Source organism: Jaculus jaculus, chromosome 2, assembly GCF_020740685.1.
Source record: "Jaculus jaculus isolate mJacJac1 chromosome 2, mJacJac1.mat.Y.cur, whole genome shotgun sequence".
Classification (NCBI taxonomy): domain Eukaryota; kingdom Metazoa; phylum Chordata; class Mammalia; order Rodentia; family Dipodidae; genus Jaculus; species Jaculus jaculus.
The window spans coordinates 106,072,095-106,095,155 of NC_059103.1; the positions used below are offsets into that span (position 1 = coordinate 106,072,095).

At 39.9% G+C, this 23,061-nt stretch overlaps 1 protein-coding gene across 5 annotated transcripts in view; it reads right to left on the reverse strand.

Moving 5' to 3' along the window:
- Window positions 1–7,117: 7,117 nt before the first annotated feature.
- Window positions 7,118–23,061, reverse strand: part of Rap1gds1 (Rap1 GTPase-GDP dissociation stimulator 1) — a 149,563-nt gene continuing 133,619 nt past the window's right edge. For all 5 annotated transcript variants that reach the window (XM_045143260.1, XM_004661634.2, XM_045143259.1 and 2 more), the window contains 3 exons: window positions 18,304–18,430; window positions 14,804–14,932; window positions 7,118–8,898 (listed from right to left, as the gene is read on the reverse strand). In XM_045143260.1, coding sequence (XP_044999195.1) covers window positions 8,771–8,898; window positions 14,804–14,932; window positions 18,304–18,430 — 384 coding nt within the window. In that variant the 3' untranslated portion in view covers window positions 7,118–8,770. The remainder of the gene's footprint in view (window positions 8,899–14,803; window positions 14,933–18,303; window positions 18,431–23,061) is intronic.

Consider the following 23,061-nt stretch of genomic DNA (forward strand, 5'->3'; position numbering starts at 1 on the left):
AGAAAGCTGCATTCCTGAGCTGGCCAGGAAAGGCCTCTGTGAATTCCTAGGCACCATGCATGCTGTCAGTACTGTGAGGGGCCAGCAGTGCCAGCTTCCTCCTGCTGGCATGATGGGGTGGGTGCAGGCTTGGGTATGGCTCACAGCTATGCTTTGGTATCCCTGACATCAGTCAGACTGCAGCTGTTACCAGCCTCAGAGTCTCTGAGGGGTCAAAACAAGGGAACTTTGCATAGGTTACAGAAATACTCTTGGGTCAAATATTCTGACCTTTAAATGTAATCTGTCTTGCAGTGTTACTTTGTTCCAAAGTTTCATTCCCTTACTCCTAGAAGCAGATTGTGAAGTTTCTGCAGGGCTACATTCACAGGCCACAAGTGGCAATGGGGTTAAGGTGAGATGAGCCAGGTTGACTCACAGTTGGGAGACTCATGCCCTATCCAAAGTGGCTATAGTTGTATGCTGTCCCCCTGGACTATAGGACCTGTTTGCCACAGCTTGCTCTCCCTCTGTTTATTTCGTTTTGGGGATTGAATCCAGGACCTTACGCCTAAGTGCATGTTCTACCACTGAGCTCCATTCTATTTTTAAAGACAAATTTGAGAACTAAACTTTATGCAAAACCATTTAAACTTTTATTTTTTTTTAATTTTTCTTTTTTGGTTTTTTGAGGTAGGGTCTCCCTCTGGTCCCAGCTGACCTGTCACTATGTAGTCTCAGGGTGGCCTCGAACTCACGGTGATCCTCCTACCTCTGCTTCCTGAGTGCTGGGATTCAAGGCATGCACCACCACGTCCGGCTAAAACCATTTAACCTTTAAATGTTTACATCCCTGTTTCCTTACTTTTTTTTTTTTCTCTTTCTTTTTCTTAAATCAATACCAATGTGGACCAAATGTAGCATGTATGAGGTGTCCATGCGGTCTCTGCCCTACAGGGGACAAAACAGCTTGGCCAGATCATAGAATAGGGAGTGTTAAATAACAATTCTTATGAATGGAGAAGCTCTCCAATCCCTGTCCCCTCGATGTCAGTGGTGTCTGCAGAGTGTTGAGCAGTTCGGAGCAAACCAGACTGCAGGGTCACAGGCTTGGTAAGACACTCCTAAGTGCCAGGAGCAGTGGATGACAGCTCTAACAGGCAATCACATGACAAGTTGCTCAACGCCCACTCCATGGGTGCTGGCAGGTGTATTCTGTTCATCTCTTTTGGAGACCTACCTGATACATTTGAGAAGACAAGACATTAAGTGGTGAGTGGGTGAAAGCATGGATGCCTGGAAGGAGGTGTGGATCTGTGGGGGCTGGGCTTAGCCTCCTATTGCTATAGGTGTACTTGGTTTACAGATGTGTGTACTTTGTTTCCAGATGTCAGGCTTGTGCAGCAAGTGCTTTGAACCACTGAGCATCTCCCCTGCCTTCTTTCTCCATTGCCGTGCTGGGACTTGTACAGAAAAGGGAGTCTTTGGAGAAGTAAAGTGGTTTGCCTTCTGGAAATTTAGAACACAAAGAGGTTGTAGTGAAAGAGTTGCCTACCTGTGGTTGGCTCTCGTTGAAATCAGGGATCATTTTAGGTTCCTGTAGAAACATATCTAAACTTCAGTCAGTGGTAGTGTGCTTATTTCTTTTGTTCACTCTCAGTCTTCCTGTTTGGGATGGTGATCAACATGGACATGGGAGTGCATTATCTTAAGACACCACTTACCCATTCCCTCCTGCACCTACTCCAAGTCATCTTTGTCATTTCTTCCCATGCTTCAAATAGAACTAAGCCCTAAGGTGACTTAAGTCTCCTTGGGGAGAGGTCTACTCTAATCCTGGTAGTGAGACCACCATGGGGACACTGGGCAGCTGCTACCAAGGCTCTAAGACAGGGTCTTCATGTTGGGTGCACAGGCATGCTGAGGGCAGAGGTGTGCCCCACTTCCCAGTGGGCAGTTTTACCCCTTTCTATTCCCAAGAGGCTCTGCGCTGTTCTTTTATGGGGAATCACCTTTCTGGGGCACATGGTGGGAAGGCTTGAATGGGAGACTCATTTTCAAGTAGACATGGTTATAAAATCCCAAGTAAACCTCTATGTTAGGAATTCCTGTCAGTAAGCTAGCTAAGATAGTCATTTTTTTTTTTTCCTTCAGAAAATGTCAGGATTCTTAGGAATCGATAAATGACAAAACTACTACTTAGTGGCTGTGTTTCTCAATTACACTTGGAAATAAGTTTATTTTATGGTGCTGGAAATTGAACCCAGGGCACCAACCATTGAGCTGCGGTTCTATACCTGTCTTTTTTGTGTGTGTAGTATGTGGCATGTGTGCACATTGTATGCACGTGACCCAGATGCGCACGCGCGCACACACACACACACACACACACACACACACACACACGGAGGCCAGAGTACATGGGGTGTCTTCTATTGCTCTTCTGCTTTATTTTCTTGAGAAAGGGTCTTTCTCTGAATCTGAAACTTGCTGTTTTGCAGTTAGGCTGTTTGACCAGTGAGCCCCAGTGATTCTCCTATCTCCATTCCTGATTACTGGGGTTACATTTGTGTGTGGCCGTGCTTGGCTTTTATGAGGGTGTTGCCAATCAGTCACGTCTTCATGTTTGCCCAGCAAATACTTTTAACTACTGAACCATCTCCCCAGCACCACTATTTTTTCTTTTGGGACAAAGTATCTCTGTAACTTAGGTTGGCCTAGAATTCTCTCTGAAGACCAGGAAGCCCTTGCATTTGCAATTTTCCTGCCTCAACCTCCCGAGTACAAACCTGTGGCTACCAGGCAATCAAATGTGTATTTTTAAGGATACATTGTTACTTTTAAAGTGTATATACTGGAAGCTTGGTTAAAATAAGCCCAGAGAACATAACATGTTTCAATCAAGATAAGATCTAATAAAAATATCTTAAAATTATATCATTAACACTCCCCGCAACCCATATTTTAAACTAAGAAACTTCAAATTATGCCAGGATTAGGCTTTGCAGGTGTTTTCACTGAGTCAGGATTGACCTGGAATTCAGTCCTCCTGCCTCAGCTTCCTGAATTTAGAACCACAGATATACACCACCCACACTAGATCCACTTTTTTGATAATGGTAAAAATATTGCTGGCTAATGCCTTTTAACTTAATCCTAAGACAAAATTGTCTCTCTCCATATGTGCTCTTTGTAAGTGACTCATGCTAACAGTATGTTTTATATGTACAGCATATGGTTTTAACTGTGTAGCTCCACATGCTAAAACAAGATTATACAGACCTACCAGCAAAGTTCCATGGACAAGTAAGTTCAAGTAATGTGCTCTGAGCTTGGTGGCCAAGGTGAAAGCACAAGTTTTTCTCAGCCACCTTATGTGCTCCAGGTTTACTCCTGGAAGCTGCACTGGTAATGTTGGGGATGAGAAAAAGCACCGAGGTCCCCATTACATGGTACAGCTGCCAGCACCAGCCAGATCCTAAGGCTTAAGAAGTGGGAGGCTCAGGGATGTGAGGCTGATCTGGCTGCGACATCTGCAACCCCACTGATCACCCGGGTTGGTTTGGCTGATCTGGCTGGCTAGGCAAGTGTCCCTTCCTCCCTCACTGCTTCATGTGTGTCCCTCATCTCTGGAAGCTGTGCCGAGTCTAAGAATATGACCTTACCAGAACAGAAGAGGGCCATTCTTCATTAAAGGTATAGGAGTAACTGCACTCCTCAGCTAGAACCTCCAAACAAACTCTCAAGGAAGTGGGAGGCTCCAAATTTCTCTTGGTTGGTCAAATGTCAGTAGGAAAGCCAGAGATTGATGGAGATTGCAGGCACCAGACCTACTTGGTTTACATTTGCTCCAATTACAGCTTGATTCTAGTTTATAGAGTAAGTTGTCACCATATTAGATTAGGTTCCTTTCTAGTGCAATAATTAACAGTCGGGTATGCATTGTCTGCTTTTGAAGTTTGAGTTAAAAATTTCTTTGGACATAGCTAAAGAGCTATTTTATAAAGTTGGTTTATAAATCCAAGATACTATCGACAGTGCAGGTTTATTTGTTTAGCAGCTGTGGTGGTTTGATTCAGGTGTCCTGAAGCTAGGTTCCCAGCTGACGGAGATGTGGGAATTAATGCCTCCTAGAGTCAGTGTATTGTTGGGAGCGGGCTTATGGGTGTGATAGCCAGTTTCCCCTTGCCAGTGTTTGGCACACTCCACTGTTGCTATGGTCCACCTTATGTTAGCCAGGAGGTGATGTCCTCCCTCTGCTCTTGACATCGTTTTCCCCTGCCATCGTGGAGCTTCCCCTCAAGCCTGTAAGCCAAAATAAATCTCTTTTTCCCAGAAGCTGCTCTTAGTTGGGTGATTTCTACCAGCAATGTGAACCGGACTGCAATAGTATTATTGTGTTGCAGTCCGGTTCGCATTGCTGTTAGAAATCACCCAACCAAGAGCAGCTTCTGGGAAAAAGATTTATTTTGGCTTACAGGCTCGAGGGGAAGCTCCACGATGGCAGGGGAAAACGATGGCATGAGCAGAGGGTGGACATCACCCCCTGGCCAACAGAAGATGGACCACAGCAACAGGAGGGTGTGCCAAACACTGGCATGGGGAAACTGGCTTTAATACCCATAAGCCTGCCCCCAACAATGCACTCCCTCCAGGAGGCATTAATTCCCAAATCTCCATCAGCTGGGAACCTAGCTTTCAGAACAACTAGGTTTATGGGGGACACCTGAATCAAACCACCACATATTGATAAAAACTAGATCACTGAGTGACTACTGTCATTCCCATTGTACAGATGGAGAGTTCTGAGATAGGAAGAGGAAATTGTGGGGAATGGGTGGTGGGGGTGGGTGGAGCATCACAGCTTGTTCTGTAGAGCTGGCCAGTCTGGGTTGGGAAAGAAAACAGGTTACATATGGGCTCTGGTCTGGGTGCAGCTGAGTGTTTCTCAATCTATTATCAGGTTTAGTGTCTCCAATGGTGTTTTGTTTTTTTTTTTGTTGAATATATATATATATATGTGTATATATATATATATATATATATATATATATAGAGAGAGAGAGAGAGAGAGAGAGAGGGAGGGAGGGAGGGAGGGAGGGAGGGAGGGAGGGAGGGAGGGAGGGAGGGAGGGAGGGAGGGAGGGAGAGAATGGGTGCGCCAGGGCTTCCAGCCACTGCAAACAAACTCCAGATGCATGCGCCCCCTTCTGCATCTGGCTAACGTGGGTCCTGGGGAATCGAGCCTTGAACAGGGGTCCTTAGGCATCACAGGCAAGCGCTTAACCACTAAGCCATCTCTCCAGCCCCCTCCCTTTTTTAAAGACAGTTTTGCTATGTAGGTCAAATTAGCCTGGAACTTGCTATATACATTAGGTTGGCCTCAAACTCACAATCTTCCTGTCTCTCCTTCCTGTGTACTGTGATTAAAGGTGTGTGCCATCATACCAGTTTGTTTTAAAAATTATGATCTGGGAAACCTCCTGAGGGTGGTTTGGTCCATAGTATATCACAGTTGTATCCAACTTTTTTTTGACTCTCTAGTAAGAGTTTTATCGCAAAATACTGGCAAATAAAGATTATTAAACTTAATCTGTTGGTGAGAAAACAAGCTGAGTTTAAGTTAGTTTTGTTTAAGTGATGGCCATGGTCACACATCCTGTGTGTAACAAAGCCACATCATAGTGCCCAATGACATGCACTTTATATTACACGTTCAGAGTGCAGTTCTCGCATTTCAATCACATACACCTAAACATCCAAAGTTCTGTGGCATGTGTCTAGTGTGTATCTGTGGGAAGAGATAACTTAATTTTCCTAGTTGAAGCTACAAGACTTCATCCCAAACATCACTTTGTACTGGTTGATAGATACTTGTACAAGTGAAATGTTATGGCTCACTACAGCTGAGTGGCTTTAAAACATTTATGACAGGAGGGAGAGATAGATTAGATAGATAGATAGATAGATAGATAGATAGATAGATAGATAGATAGATAGATAGATAGATAAAGTATGGGTGTGCCAGGGTCTCTTAACACTGCAAACCAACTCCAGATACAAGTGTCACATTGTACATCTGGCTTAAGTGGGTACTAAGGAATCAAATCTGGGCTGGTAAGTCTTTGTAAGCAAGTGACTGTAACCACCAAGCAGTATCTCCAACCCTTAAAAAGTACTGGGGTGGGGGAGAGGAGTTGGGAGGCCTTTAAGCTTATTGATTCTAGCAGCAGCTGGACACAGAGTAATGAATGCTCACTTAGGTAAATGCCTTAACATCTAGACATCTTCAGCCCATGTGTTCTGTGTTATTAGAGAAGCCTGCTAAGGAAACTGGAGTGCATTTCTTTTTGGATTGTTCACACATAGGCTTTCTCAGACCACTTCACACTAATGTCTTCACACAACACTAGTCTGTTCCACCCAAGAAACGGAGAAATTGCGTCACATTTCTTCTATATCATCATATGAATAAAACATGTTTTGTCAAGGAAAATACTAGATTAAGAGCCAGTGTTTGGTCAGCTTTGCAGACAGGGTTAAGGGAAAGAAGAGAAATTCTAGTGAATCTGCTTTGTTGGCATTTCTGCTTTTCTGTATTTTGTCTGTGTTCTAGGTTAACAGCTAAGGCTCTGTTGTGCTGCTTCTCCCATTGTCACCTTTCAACAGGAGCAGAGTAATGGTAGCCGCTAGAGCTGAGATTAAGTTGTAAGATATGGCCTGTGTTCTTTGGCCAAATGTCGGCCTTAGCAGGTACTGCCTACCTTCAGACCATCTGTTATCATAAGCTCACAGTTTCTGGTTGTCTTAGAGAACTGGTAATTTGATTTGCATTTGGTTTTGATGGAGATGGGAGCTCCTAGTAGCTCAGTGAAGTGATTTCTGGCTACTGGCTCAGATGGTGACTTCTGTTCAAATCTATAACCTTAGGATGTTTCTGTTCTAAGCTTTTCTTTGTAATACTTTTCAATTAATCAGGACAGATTGTATCAAGAATTTCTTTTTTAAGTCTGAAGCCAGACTATCCAAATCTTAAAATCCCATCAGTTAATAGGAATTGATCCATTCAACAAACACTGAGTACCAAGAATGAGCAACACTGTTCTTAGAGAGGGTATAAAATATACAAAGTAATAGCATTGTAGTTTGATATCCCATTTATTTATTAAGTCATTAATATGGATAGTTTATTATGCATCATTACAGATTCAAAACCTAATAAAATATAGTCCACTACCCAGCCCAGGACAAAGACCATAAATGAGATCATTCTTACAATAGGTGTAGCATAAGCATTCACAATAGTCCCTCATTTGGACTTTAAGGGAACAGTCAGTCAGAAAGTTCCTTATTTCCATTAATGCTTTCACTTTCTTGAATTCACTGTTTGAAAGTCAGAAGCCCAATTATGTCACCTGTAGAGATATATGTATCTCATGTTGGTAAGGTTGCCACTCCTTGGCAGGCCCTCCTGCCCTGAAGTCCTGTAACAGAGTCTACCCTCCCTTGTAGGCCAGCAGTGGCTGAACTTGGTTATGGGGAGAAGGCAGGTGGGTCATTGGGATGTTCTAATTACTTTACAAAGGTGTGTGTCAAAGCTCTAAAAACCCATGTGGTGGTAGTGGCAGTGAAGAGCACACTATATTTTGCCAGGGGACCTTCTCATCTTGAGTCCTAGCTTTCTTACAGCCTGTGGAATTGCTGAAGATCTCAGTGGAAAAGTCGAGGTGGGAAACTAATGGTGACTGATATGAGGCCCTCTGTAGAATGTACTGGACTGGCTACTATGGCTTTCATAACCTGCCTTTTGTTCTTTAGTATAGATAAGCTCACATCTTCATCTCTTCTATGTCTTGTTAAAATTAGTAGAACATGTAAAGGATAGTAAAAATGAAACTCCTTGCTTTCTATTTGTAGAATTGACATTTTTCATCATTCAATGAGCATACTAATTTTCCTCAGTAGCAACCAAATGCCATGTTAACTTTTAAAGGCAAGTGTTGAACAAAACTGGCTAACTGGTGGAGATTCTAGGTCAAACTACACATATGCCAGAATCTAAAATACAGTCAATCCCCAGTTGTTATTGTAATAGGGATTCTTTAACCCCTTTAGTTCTAATTACACTGAAAATTACATGTTTCAACACAGCTCTACTGATGTCTGTCAATTAAAATATGGGGTCAGAAACCTTAAGAAATCTTGTCAAGTTTTTGGCAGTTTCAATAGTCTGTATTCTTTGGAAAAAGGAGAAACTATAAGGAAAGAGTGAGAGCACTGAAATTTATTCAACTCTACATATCATGGGCCTGATATTAGAGGTATAACTAATGAATGAGCAGCCATCCAGTATTATTTTTCTCATTGTATTTCCCAAGTACCACAAAAGGAGCTATTTTTACTATTCAATTTCATCTTTAAATATGCTAGACAGATCCTGCTGCATTCTTTGTTTCTAATTTACCAGTACATTATTATGCTACTGCATGTGAGGAGTAAGTCATTATGTAGTACCAAGTTTACATCACCATAGGACTACAACATGCACATTCTATTCAATGTAGCTCGAGCATCAGGAATACAGAACAATTACGGGTTTTGACAGTTATGTTCACATTAACTATGGGTCTAGAAATTTTATTAGGCAGGTACCTATAGCAGTTCCTCAATTGGTATTGGAACATTATACGCATGCACAGGTGACGTAGTCGAGATGAAGCGGAGAAGCAGCTGGATGGAGGACAAAGGGGAATCAGAGATGGGATGGTGCCAGGTGTCAGCAGAGGCAGTTCTCAACTTTCCACGGCAAGTCTCTGCTCTGTGAGAGAGGCCTGTTGGGCAACGCTTTTATTCTCATGGCTACGAAGTTTGGATACAACATCTAGAAAGGCCAGATCCTGCACTTCCTTGTGTAGAGGTTCTAGAAGACAAAAGGAAGATAACATGTGTTTCTGCTAGACTGTTCTGATCTTACTATAAAATCTATTCCAAACATACCAATTATTTATTTTGACCAAACAGAGCTACAAAACTAGAAAATAAGTCTATAAAAAGTCACAGCAAATGGTATGCAACACTGTAAGATAATCAGTTTTATTTTTGTACTGTATTAGTGACTTAAGTTATTTTGCAAAGTCAGAGATTATACTTGTGTAGTTTTATTTTTTGTACTTTTTCTTACATGTACTTAGGTTTTTGCTGACTCCCTTTACATTCTCATTTTCCTTATACTCCCTTTTATTTTCATATCAAATAAATTATAATTTCTATTACTGTGTCTACTCCTCTTACCTGCCCTCCCATGGGCCCCTTTCTGGTTTTCTGGCATCTGATACTCAATACTCCCACATAAACACACATATGCAGAATCTAGCTTCAAATACTTATATATGAGAATATGTGGTATTTATTATTCTGTAGCTAGGTTATCTCACCATATACAGTATTTCTAGTTCTACCCATTTTTTAGCAAATTTCCTATTTATTTGTGGCTGAAATAGAATAGCACTGTGTATATGTTTCATATTTTCACTACACATTCATCTGTAGATGGACACCTAAGCTGCTTTCTGTATGTTACAGAGCTACAATAAACATGGATGAACATCTCTGTAGTAGTATATCCCTTATATCTTAGGGTAGTATAGTTGAGTCATATAATTCTGTCTTTAGCTTTTTGAGAACCCCATATTTCCATAATGGCTGCATCAGCTTGCAGTGCCATTAACAGTGAATAAGGTTTCCTCTCCCCTGACATCCTCACCTGTGTGTGTGTGTGTGTGTGTGTGCGTGTGTTTTGGGGGGGCGTTATGTTTTCATGTTGCTTTTTGAATTCTTTCTATATATTTTTTTCAGATTGTTTTTGGTATATAGGAAGGCTGCATATATCTGAATATTAATTTTGTAACTGCCACTTTGCTGCAAGTGTTTAACAAGTCTATGAATATTTTTGTGGAACTGTTAAAATTTCTTATATTTAAAATTATATCATGCACAAATAAGGATACTTTGATTTTTTTTCCTTTTAGATCTGTATCACTTTCATTTGTTTCTTACTGTGCTAAGATTTCCAACACTATACGGCATTAGAGTGGAGAAGGTGGACACCCTTGTCTTGTGCACAATTTTAATGGAAATACTTTATCTAAGTGAGGAAAGCATTTTCCTAATGTTGCCTATAGGTTTGTCATATATAGGTCTTCTTATACTTTCTATGCCCAGTTTCTTTTTTACTTTTATCATAAAAGATATTGGAGTTTGTCAAAAGCCCTTTCTGTATTAATGGAAATGACCACATGATTTCTCCAATGAGTCTATTTATGTAATGCACTGCATCTGTTGATTTACCAGTGTTGATCATCCTTGACTCTCTGGCATGCAGAAAACTTAAATGTGATTTTAAAATGTATTCTTGTCTTGTGTGCAAATATTTTATTGAGAATTTTTGCATCTTTGCTCATCAGAGGTTCTATAATTTTCCCATTTTTTGATTCTATCTTTATCCAATTTTGGTATCAATATAATAGTAGCTTCGTGGGCTGGAGAGATGGCTTAGTGGTTAAAAGCCTAAGGACCCAGGTTTGATTCTCCACGTCCCAGGTCGTAGGTAAGCCAGATGCACATGGTGGCGCATGCGTCTGGAGTTTGTTTGCAGTGGCTAGAGGCCCTGGCATGCCCATTCTCATTCTCTCTCTCTTTCTGTCAGTAATAATAATAAAAAAATAAATCTTAAAAAATACTATCTTCATAAAAAGAGTTTGGTAGTGTAAAAGCACTAGTTTTATTTCTTTGAAGGTATGGTAGAATTCAGCAGTGACTCCTCCTAGGCCTAGACTTTATTTACTGGGGAGAATTCTTTCTTAAATTACTGCCTCAGACTCACTGCTTGCTATAGGTCTGTTTAAATAATTTATCTCATCTTGTTTACTGTGGGGGAGGGGGGTCATATAAATCTAAGAATTTATCCATTTCATTTGGATTTTCAAATTTAGTGGAATATATGTTTTTAAAGTATGTCCTATTGATTTTCTGAATTTCATTAGCACTAACTGTAATGTCTCCCCCTCTTCAAAGTCTAACTTTTAAATTTGGGTCTTCTTTCTCCTTATTATTCTGGCTAAGGGTTTGTCAACCTTGATTTTAGTTTTGTTTTTTTTTAAACTCTTTGTTTCCCTGATGCTTTTAATTTTTTTCATTTCCACTCTATTCATTTCTGCCCTGATCTTACTTATATCTATCTACTGATTTTAGGTTTCACTTATCATCTTTATCCAAGGCCTTCAGATATCTCATTAAGTTATTATTTGAGAGCTTGCTACTTTCTTAATGTCTGTGTTTAGAGCTACAATCTTCCCCTTGGGATTGTCTTCATTGTATCTCATAAGTGGTTACTCATTTCTAAGAAGTTCTTGATTTTCTCCAATATCCACTTGTAATTCAATAATGTACTTCTATTCCATTGTGATTAGATAGAACACAAGGAACTATTTCAGCCCTCCTATATTTATGATTTGCTTTGATATATTATTACTAATATATGATGCATTTTAGAGAAACCTCCATGTACTCCTGAGAAGAATACATATTCTGCAGTGTTTGAGAGATGTGTTAGGTTCAAATGTCATTTAATCTAAATACTTTATTTTTTGCTTGGCTGATCTGTCATTTGGTGAGAATAGAATATTGAAGTCAGTCAGTACTACTGTGCTGGGGGTAATCAGTGACTAATATTGTGTAATGAAGCTGGGGACAGTCCACTTGCTACATGCACGTTTAGAATTGCAAATGTTCTCTTGTTGGACTGTCCCCTTACTCAGTACAAAGTGATCAATGTAGGTTTGAAGACTACCTTGTCACATATTACAACAGTGACATCTTGTTGATTAGCCTCATTTGCTTAGAATACTCCTTTTCATCTTTTTACTCTAAGGTTAAGAGCACCTTTTATGGAGAAGTGTGTTTCTTGAAGGCAATGAACAGAAGAATACTCCTTTTAACCCATTCTGCTAGTCTTGTCTTTTAATTGGGAAAATAAGACCATTTTTTTCAGAGTGAAAGGTGTGCATTAATTCCTATTATTCTTGCTAACTTTGTAGGAAGTGGTATTTTTTCATTCCTTTTTTGGCATTAACTATTATTTGGTGGTGGCTTATTCTTCTCTGTTATCTCATGTATGTCTTTCTCTTTAGTCCAGAGAATTCCTTTTAGTATCTCTTCTCAAGAGCTTGTTTGGTGGTCACGAATATCTTTTGCCTGTTTTTATCATGGGACGTTTTCCTTTCACCTTCAATTATGATGGGTAGCTTTGATGATCTGTGTTGGCATTTGATGTTTTTGAACTTGAAATATATCATTCCAAGTCTTTCTAGCTTTTATAGTTTTTCCTGAGAAATGTGGTTATCCCAATAGACCTGCCTTTATTCATGACTTGGTATTTCTCTCTTTCTGGCTACTTTCAATATATTTTCTTTGTTTTGTATATTTAATGGTTTAACTATAATATGCCAAGAGGAAGTTCTTTTCTGGTCTTTTTTTTGGGGGGGGGTTGGAGGTAGGGGCTCAGGCTGACCTGGAATTCACTATGTACTCTCAGGGTGGCCTCAAACTCATGGCGATCCTCCTACCTCTACCTCCCCGGAGTGCTGGGATTAAAGGCGTGCGCCACCACTACCAGCTGTTTGGTGTTTTAAATATCTTCTATTTCTGGATTGGCATCTCCCCAGTTTAGGGAAATTTTCTGTGGTAATTTTGTTGAAAATTTTTTTTGCAAATTTTTAAAACTTTATTTATGGAGGGGTGGGGAGAGAAGGGGGCAGCAGGGCCTCTAGCCATTGCAGATGAACTCCAGATGCATACATCACCTTGTGCATCTGGCTTATTTTATTTTCCGATGAGAGAGAAAATATGAATATGAATATTGGCATGCCAGGGCCTCTAGCCAGTGCAACTGAATTCCAGATGCATGTACACATTGTACACAGTCACCTGTGTGTCTGGCTTATGTGGGTCCTGAAAAATTGAAACTGGGTCCTTAGGCTTCATTGGCAAGTGTCTTAACTGTTAAGCCATTTCTCCAGCCCTGAAAATATTTTATATGACTTTTGGAATAGAACTCTTTACCTTTTTTTAAATGTCCAAGTAATACTTTTATAATGTTCATAGAATCTTTAAAATACCACTTGAATTTTCTTATTAATTTAAGTCTTTGTGGGAATGTTCTGATTCTTCCATCCTAGTCTGTCCTTTCCTTGATCCAATTGGTGAGGCTTTCCACATAACTTTTTATTTGACTTATATTTCTTATTTCCAGTATTTCAGTCTGTTGGTCTGTTTTTCTTCAGTAATTCAACTTCCTTATTTCAACCAAATGCTTGTTTTGTTCTCATGGGATTCATTCAGAAGTTTATTTTCTTCATTGATTACTTTGAACAATTTGTAATCATCATTCTTCTGAAGTCTGTTTCTGGAATTTCATTGAATTTCCTTTCACTGTGGGCTATTGTTGAATGCCTAATAATTTTTGGAAAAGTTATGTTGCCTTAGTTTATCATGCAAATTACTTTTTTTTTTTTCCTTCATTGTGATTTCTGTATCTTGAGCTAGGTTATTTATTAAATTTCTATTTATCTCACTATTATTCCTTCAGAGTGAATGTTTGTACTATTTAAGAGGAATTGTCAATTTCTGCTTCTAAATTAGAGATGACTGGAGCTCAAGCATGGTGCCACAAATACTGTGCTTACATTTCAATAGCCCCTTGTTTCTTTCTGAAATTCACAAAGACACTTGTGCATGTTGCTCACTGGCTACCAGTGCATCCTCCTGGAGTGACAGACTGGGCTGAAGCTTTCTGGATGAGCTGACCTTACTGGGTTAATGGGCAGGGCTGAATTCTCTTGGGCATGCTGAACTCACTGGAAGTGAAGCACTGGCCTTGTGCTAAGTTGGGTGGAAGCCCTGGCCATATTTTTGTATAGACAGACATCAGGTTCTACAGTCTAAGATTGTTTAAGGTAACGAGTTATAATTAAGCACAGCTCATTATACAGTATCAAGATTCAGTGATATGTAACTTAACACTATCACTAGTTGAAAATAAAATGGCTTATATAAAACCCTTAGCATCTATTATGTTAATTTTGTGGCAATTGAAAAAAGAGAAAAATTGTTGTCTTCTATTGCCTGATGCCCAAACCTCCTATAAACCTACAGTAATACAGTGTAGTACTGCTATAAAGAATAATAAGGACCCATAGATCCTCTCATGTGGTTAAATTAGAAGCGACAGAGGCCTTGCACAGTGAAAGAAGGGTCAACTATCAAGAAAAATTGCCTGAAGAACAGGATTTAATTGGTATTTAGAAAACATTCTACTCAAATATATTAATGATTTCTTGAATAAATTATTAGACAATATTACAAATTTAGGGTTCATAAAGCATTACCATTAGCCTGTTTTTGTTCTATTTGCTATATGACACTTTCTATTACAGTAAGAATTTTTTGGTACTATTTTCAGTTAAAAATGATCTTGGGACTGGAGAGATGGATCAGTGGTTAAGATGCTTATCTACAAAGAACTGGGTTTGATTCCCTGTAAAGCTATATGCACAAGGTGGCACATGTACCTGGAATTCGTTTGAAACGGCTAGAGACCCTGGTGTGCTCAATCTGTCTATCTGCTTCTTTTTCTCTCAAATAAATAAAATAAATAGGTAATCTTGTATTCTACACAAACTTATTACAAATTGCATTGTCATGTTTTAAAAAGTAAGTTACCATTTACTATTACTATGCTAGCTTGTTGATAGCCAAGAAGTACTTACCAGATCCCATGAGAGCACAGATCAAGACCATGGAATTATATTTGATTTCAGGGGCACTTTTCTCATCTGCTAGCAGTCTGTGTAAAATCTGCACAAGCTTTGCACTTTCTAGATCTTTCTCAGCAGTTCCTAGAATATGAAAAAAAAAGCATGTTTTATTCACTGTGCATTGAATTACAACCTAATCAAAAGGAACTGGTGAGCACTAATAAATCCAAACCATCTGAAAAGATTAGAGAAGAGAGCGGAAGTTCTGGGTAACAAGGCAGAGTAGAAGCTGTGACTAAGTGGATGAATACTGTTAAGAGGAGAGGACATGGGCTGCAGTGCTACCATACCACGCTGTTCCCACTGACTTCCTGACCAATAACAGCTGTGTAAGTCAGCCAACTTCTCCTATGAATGATGGACCCAGCAGTCTGATGGGTATTGCCACTACTGCTGCTGCTGTCCTAGTCAGAGGTAAATGTTGCCTCCAGAGCAGCACTTGGAGACTTGGAGAAGGTCCAGGTTATTGAAAAGCAAGCACCAAGAATGGGCTGGAGCAAGGTAGTGTGAGAATATGCAACAGAAGTGTGGCTAGGGAATCTGAGCCCAAGCCAGCAGCCAGAGAAAACTCCCCTCTCCTCTAATGTTCTCAGGGTAAGCTACACATGATCAGAAGTGTGCTATGGAACCTGGTGCAGTATTTGTTCAGGTGGGCTTCCACATCCCTTTAGAGTCTGAACTACAGCAAGCTCTGATGTAGAAAGTCTGATCCCTACACTAAGGACAAGACTAGAACATGCTGGGGTGAGGGTTGGAGGGAGACTCAGGCTAGGGAATTCTGTCAGAAAGTAGTCTATGCTCATAAAAATTCTTCTCATCTGTAACGGCACATTGTCATCACTTATTTAAGCTATCTTAGAATAGCACTGTCCCAAACACATGCCTATGGAGGCTGATACAAATGACAATCCAAGGGGAAGGAGAAAATAATATCATTCCAACAAAAAATACTTACTAAGGGAATAATATCTTCTAGTTCATGTTATCACTTTTAACAATTTAGTTTATTTGTTCTATACATCTTTTTGTTATTTATAATCTTACATTAACTGTTAAGCTACTGTGTTTTAAGACCTCATTGGAAAAGACTTTCAGAACTGTCTCTTCTTTGACTTTACCTATTAAAAGTCTTTTCAGTATTTTTACATCCACAATAGAATTTCTACTAACTCTCATACCTCCAGCCCATTATTTTCCTTCTCATACTTTATCCCCCTTTTCCATCCTTTCATCTCCCTACATACATATTGAATACCCTTAGTGCTCCCTCTCTGCCCTAGCAAGCACCCCAACACCACTGCCTCTGAACCTCATGAGAACATGAGGTGAACCCCTGTCTCCCACTGCAAGTAAACATAGGGACTACTGGTAAATCATTAGGGGAGTTGTAGCTGTTTTCTCTCCTCTAGTAATTGGAAACAATGACAAAAACAATTGTGAAGACTGTTCTCTAGGAGTACTCATATATAAGAAAAACCATGAGTGGGAGAAATAACACTAGAAGTCATAGCCATCCCAAGTGATGGTAAAAACACAACAACAACAAAAATACAAAGAGGGGCTGGAAAGATGGATCAGCAGTTCAGGTGCTCACTTGCAAAGGCTAATGCCTTGGGTTCAAGTCCCCAGCAACCCACATAAAGCCAGATGCACAAAGTGGCACATGCATCTGGAGTTTGTTTATAGCACCTGGTGGCCTTGGCACACACCCATCCTGTCTTTGTTTGCAAACAAGTAAATAAAAAAAAAACTTTAAAAAATACAAACAAACTTAAGATCCGCCACCATATATTCACAACCTCACAAGGTCCTCCATATGGAAACAAAAGTTGATGAGATGTCAGAGGAAAAAAAAATCAGTGTCCTACTTTTTTTTTTTTTTTTTGGTGTTTTGAGGTAGGGTCTCACTCTAGCTCAGACTGACCTGAAACTTACTAAGTCATCTCAGGGTGGCTTTGAACTCACAGTGATCCTCCTACCTCTGCTTCCTGAGTGCTGGGATTAAAGGTGTGTACCATCATGCCCAGCCAGTGTCCTGTTTTTTAAATTTTTTTTAAAATTTATTTTTTGTATTTTATTTATTTGAGAGCGACAGACAGAGAGAAATACAGATAGAGGGAGAGAGAGAGAATGGGCGCGCCAGGGCTTCCAGCCTCTGCAAACGAACTCCAGACAGGTGCGCCCCCTTGTGCATCTGGCTAACGTGGGACCTGGGGAACCGAGCCTCGAACCAGGGTCCTTAGGCTTCACAGGCAAGTGCTTAACTGTTAAGCCATCTCTCCAGCCCCAGTGTCCTATTTTTTAAAACTGATGATTATACAAATGTCTCAAGTAGTTGGTCCTATGCAGCTGAGGAGGATCTTCAAATTCTGACCCTCCTGCCTCCAGCCCCATAAGTGCTAGCATATGGGAATGTGTTAATATGCCTGGTTTTATATGGTGCTCAGGATCGAAGCCAGAGGCTTGTGCATGACAGGCAAATACTCTGCTGAATGAGCTATAACCCTAGTCCTGTAATTTTGAATTGTTTAAAACTAAAGCCATTTATTTAAGAGGACAAAATTAAAATCTCTCATATTAAAAGTATAAGTAAATCTGATACTAGAAGATAAACAATTTTCATCTTTTGGTATCTCCTGCCTGGGATTGGGAGTAATGAGTCCATTTTTCTTTTGATAACATTATATATAAAAACATGACTAGGAATTAACATATGATACGTCAGCAGTACTTCCCAATAAGGCTTTTAAATGGGACATGCCTTATTAAGTCTATAGTCTTCCTTTGAGTGAGGTAGCCTTGGAACTTAACCACAGATTGCATGGTTCTGATACACTGTTTCTGGCTGACTATCAGGGCTTGGTTCTCAAGCCAGACTGTTTACCCATACATTAACTATGTATAAGCAAGCTTGTCTTGGGAAAATTCTGCTCTGAGATGCTATATGCTGTACAGAAAGTAACAGATTCATTTAGATTCTGCTTTAGGGGAATTTTCAACACAGAAGACACATAAGGTGAGAATGCAGATGAAGGCAATACTACACAGCAGTGGAAGCCACGTAAACACATGAGATTAGGAGAAAACAGGGAGAGTGAGCATGGATAGGAAGGTGCGTCAGGATCAAAAAAAGAGTAGCAGACTCTGTCCCTCTTGTGGTATTTTTAGTAATGTTTCATTTATCTGTTAAGCCTGTAGAGGATATTTTTAAATCTTGTAAACGTCTAAAACCTGAGCTATTACTTAAAAGTGTAACTTGAAAGCAATGACCTGACCTAAAAATGCAAAGCACAACCAACCAAACGGCTGTGGCACCTATTCGGATATAAGCTCAGACACATTGCTGCAAAGTGCTTCCAGCTAAGCTTCTATCCGATTTCAATTCCACTCCTCTGCTTCCTTTCATCCAAGATAAAAACAGGAAAAAATAAGTTTGTCAGTGAGGTACTTACCCAATTCTAAAGCTGCTATTAGTGCCAGAGCAACAAGAGCTTCATTCTGCATTATTACATGTTCACTTGTTGCCATGGTAACTAGATGCTTGATGCCTCCACTCTGAACAATGGTTTTAATTACATCCTGCAATAAATAAATATCAGAGAATTATAAACTTTAATTCTACACATAAAAGATTGCATTACACTCACTCAATTCATTGTTGAGTAGTTTTCTGACCATGTCCTGTATGAATCATTTTAACTACATTTTTTTTTTCCTCTCAGAAGAGAAGAAAAAAGCTCTTAGCCTTAAATAAATTCATCAAAAGATGACAACTTAAAATTCCTAAGTAAAAGAAAACATTGCACTTCCTATCAAGGAACAGAGGGGCCTGAAAGCTACTGAAGTCAAAGGAATAAAAAGCTCCTTTGTCCCAAATGTAGACATACCTCAGGAACAATGGAAAAGAAATAAGCTTGACTTTTAAAAAGCCTTCCTTTATAAATGTTTATGAGCGTGCTGGTTAGCTGTTTTCCAGGTGTTCTGGGCACTGCTACACACATACATACACACACACCTTTTAACCTTCAGTTTCATGTGAAAAAGTTGAGAACTGGACAACATGCCAGCAGACTGGCAGAATGTTAGCTCAATTCTGTCTCTCCTCCTTTTGCCTGGTACTCAGAGCTCTCTAGTCAACAGTAGAAATGCTAACTTGCACAAAGCAAACCACAGGGCTTCTCCTCTGCTAGCTACTTCACCTGTGAGACTGAGGAACAAGGTGTACCATAAACTTCTGTGATAGTTACAGAGTTATTTAACATCAAAAGCATGAGTAAGAATACTTGGCAAAAGTTAGATAAAAAAATAGTCACACGTATTTCTAGTAACTGTTTTGTCTTCATTCTGCTGAGGGTTGTATCACAGAACTCAGACTATATTTCAAAAAAGAAAGAATTTTTAAGGCCAGTCACGGTGGTGCATGCCTTTAGTCTTAGTACTTAGGAGGCAGAGGTAGGAGGAACGCCGTGAGTTTGAGAGTGAGGCTACATAGTGAATTTCATGTCAGCCTGGGCTACAGTGAAACCCTACCTGGAGAAATCAAAAAAGAATTTTTAAAATTAACTTCACTATCTCCAGTAATTTGAAGAACTTCTGAATAAGTTAGTTTCAATGGCATATGAATTTAATTGTAATTACAAATATTGTTCAAATTAAGTTTCTAAAGTATCTGAAAAAAGATTTCCCTTATGGTCACATCTCATGTAATTTTTAAAAAGTATTTTATTTTTATTTATTTAAGATATAGGTGTGGATGAGTCTTCCGGTTAAGATGGCGGTGTAGGTACCACGCCAAAGCAGCCTAGGGGGGGAAAAGACCAAAAAAACTCAGCAAAATACACACTTTTACTAAAAAGTGAGGTGTATAGGAAATTAAAGTGGCAGCGGAGAAGTAGAAGAGTTATAGAGCATGCAGAGCCTGCACAGGCGGGAAAAGTGGCTCCGGCAGCTCGGCCAACTGCTGCGGCCGCGACGCAGCAGAAAACCGCCAGACTCGGCTCGAGCTGCAGGAAAAGCCAGGTGTGGGATTTTCCCCTCACACCGCGCTCTCCGCAACTCGGGAAACGTGAGGGGAGAGCGGCAGCAAGCAGCGGAGGAGCAGACCGGGAGGTAGAAGAACACGTAGAACAGCGAGACAACCAGAGCAGCCGCGGCTCCCTCGCCTCCCCCACCGCCTGAACCCAGCTCCAGCGAACAGAGCAGCGGCCCGGGACCCGGCCACGCCAACTTGGGCTGACAATGGGACCCAAGCAGGAGCAGAGTTTGGGAGCAACATCAGCAGCTCCAGCACCGGTACCAGAGGCCCCAGCAGCAGCAGACCCAGGAGCGGCAGCAGCGGCAGATCCCGCAGCAGCAGCTTCAGGGGGAGCAGCGGCAGTGGACACAGCAGCAGCAGCTTCAGCAGCAGTGGTGGCTCCAGCAGTGGCAGCTACAGCAGCAGCAGAGGCAGCAGCAGTGGCTCAGTTTGCCCCGTAGGAAAAGCAAGTGCCCAGCTCCAGAAATCAGAACAGCAGCCCGACGACCCAGGCAGCAACTTGACTGAGACCAAAATCACCCAAGGTAACTGGGATTGCACCAGGGAAGGGTCTCACTTGGTCACAAGCTGACTTGGATACCTCAACAGACCAGAAATCTAAACCTCTTTGTTGATAGAGGATCTGGTCATTATAATAACTACTCTTGCATACATACTCGGGGCTGTTTTTGATTGAATGTATACAGTGTTTACTTAAATTTTAGAATCTACCTGTATTTTATTCCACTCAGCCTGCTTGAATACTCCTATAGCAAGGAAACTCAACCCCTAAGAACATCTTTGTAGATACTCTGAGAGTCTTAAGAGCCACACCTAATACCTTAAGGTCCTACCCTGAAAATATATTACATCAAATCAATTGATACAGCTAAGAATACACAGCTAGCTAGAAAATCCAAGCATTAACTTAATCCAAGATGCAAAAATATATACATTATAACACAAGAAACACTAAAAAGCAAGATGATATAAATCCACCTAAAAGTATTAATGCATCAGAAATGTCCTCCAGTGAGAGTTAGAGGAAATGCCTGAGAAAGAGTTCAAAAGAATAATTATAAATATGTTCAAAGAGGTCAAAGAACACATGAAAACAATCAAGGAAGAAATCAAAGAGGAAATCAAAGAGGAAATCAAAGGAATCAAAGAAGAGGCAGGACACCAATTTAATGAAATAAAGAAGGCAATACAAGACATAAATAGGGAAATAGAAATAATAAAGAAAAACCAGTCAGAATTACTAGCAATGAAGAACACCGTTAATGAAATAAAAAACTGTAGAAAATCTCACCAGTAGGATGGATGAGGGAGAGGACAGAATATCTAAGCTAGAAGACCAGGTGGCAGACCTAATGCAGTCCAACAAAGAGAAAGACAAACTTATAGAAAAGTATGAGTGGGAATTTCAAGATATTAGGGACACTATGAAAAGATCCAATATAAGAATTCAGGGCATAGTAGAAGGAGAAGAACTCCACTCCAGAGGCATAGTAGGCATCTTCAACAAAATCATAGAGGAAAATTTCCCCCAAATTAGGAAAGAGGTGCCAATACAGATACAGGAAGCCTTTAGAACCCCAGCCAGACAAAACCCAGAAAGAACCTCTCCTCGCCATATTATAATCAAACTTCCAAACACACACACCAAAGAAAAAATATTGAAAGCAGTTAGAGAGAAAAATCAAGTTACCTACAAAAGCAAGCCCATCAGGATTACAGCAGATTATTCAACACAAACTCTTAAAAGCCAGAAGGGCTTGGAGTGATATATTCCAAGTTCTGAAAGATAACAACTGTCAACCAACGTTACTTTATCCTGCAAAGTTATCCATTCAAATAGATGGAGAAATAAAGACATTCCATGACAAAAGCAGGTTAAAGGAGTATTTGAAGACAAAACCAGCTCTACAGAAAATACTTGATAAAATCCTCCATGCTGAAGAAAAGGAAAAGCACACATATAAGGAACCTAGAAAAAACAAGCTATACTCAAATACCAGTTAACAGAAGAGAGCACAGGTAGAACCAGAAACACACACACACACAAAAATGGCAAACATAAATACACACCTTTCAATAATATCTCTTAATATCAACGGTCTCAATGCCCCAACGAAAAGACATAGATTTGCAGACTGGGTTAAAAATCAGGATCCTACAATTTGTTGTCTCCAAGAAACTCACCTTTCTACAAAGGATAGACATTATCTTAGGGTGAAAGGTTGGAAGACGGTGTTTCAAGCAAATGGGTCTAGAAAACAAGCAGGGGTTGCTATCCTAATATCAGACAGGGTAGACTTTAGTCCGACGTTAGTCAAGAAAGATAAGGAAGGTCACTTTATATTGATTAAGGGCACACTCCAACAGGAGGACATTACAATCCTAAACATATATGCACCTAACACGGGGGCTCCCAAATTCGTCAAACAAACACTATTAGAACTAAGGTCACAGATAACACCAAACACAGTGGTGGTAGGTGACTTTAACAACCCACTCTCATCAACTGACAGGTCATCCAGGGAAAGAATAAACAGAGAGGCATCTGGAATAAATGAGGTCACAGAAGGAATGGACCTAACAGATATATACAGGACATTTCATCCAAAGGCTGCAGAATATACATTCTTTTCAGCAACACATGGAACATTCTCTAAAATAGACCATATATTAGGACACAAAGCAAATCCTAACAAATTCAGGAAAACTGAAATAATTCCTTGCATTCTATCTGACCACAATGGAATTAAACTACAAATCAGTAGCAAGAAAGGCTATAGAGCATACACAAAATCATGGAAACTAAACAATACACTACTAAATGATGAGTGGGTCAATGAAGAAATCAAAAAGGAAATCAAAAAATTTATAGAGTCAAATGATAATGAGAACACAACATACCAAAATCTCTGGGACACAATGAAGGCAGTTCTAAGAGGTAAATTTATAGCCTTAAGTGCCTATATTAAGAAATTAGAAAGGTCGCAAGTAAACGACCTAATGCTTCGCCTTAAAGCCTTGGAAAAAGAAGAACAAGGCAAACCAAAAATCAGTAGACGGGAAGAAATAATAAAGATTAGGGCAGAAATTAATGAAATAGAAACAAAAAGAACAATCCAAAGAATTAATGAAACAAAGAGTTGGTTCTTTGAAAGGATAAACAAGATTGATAAAC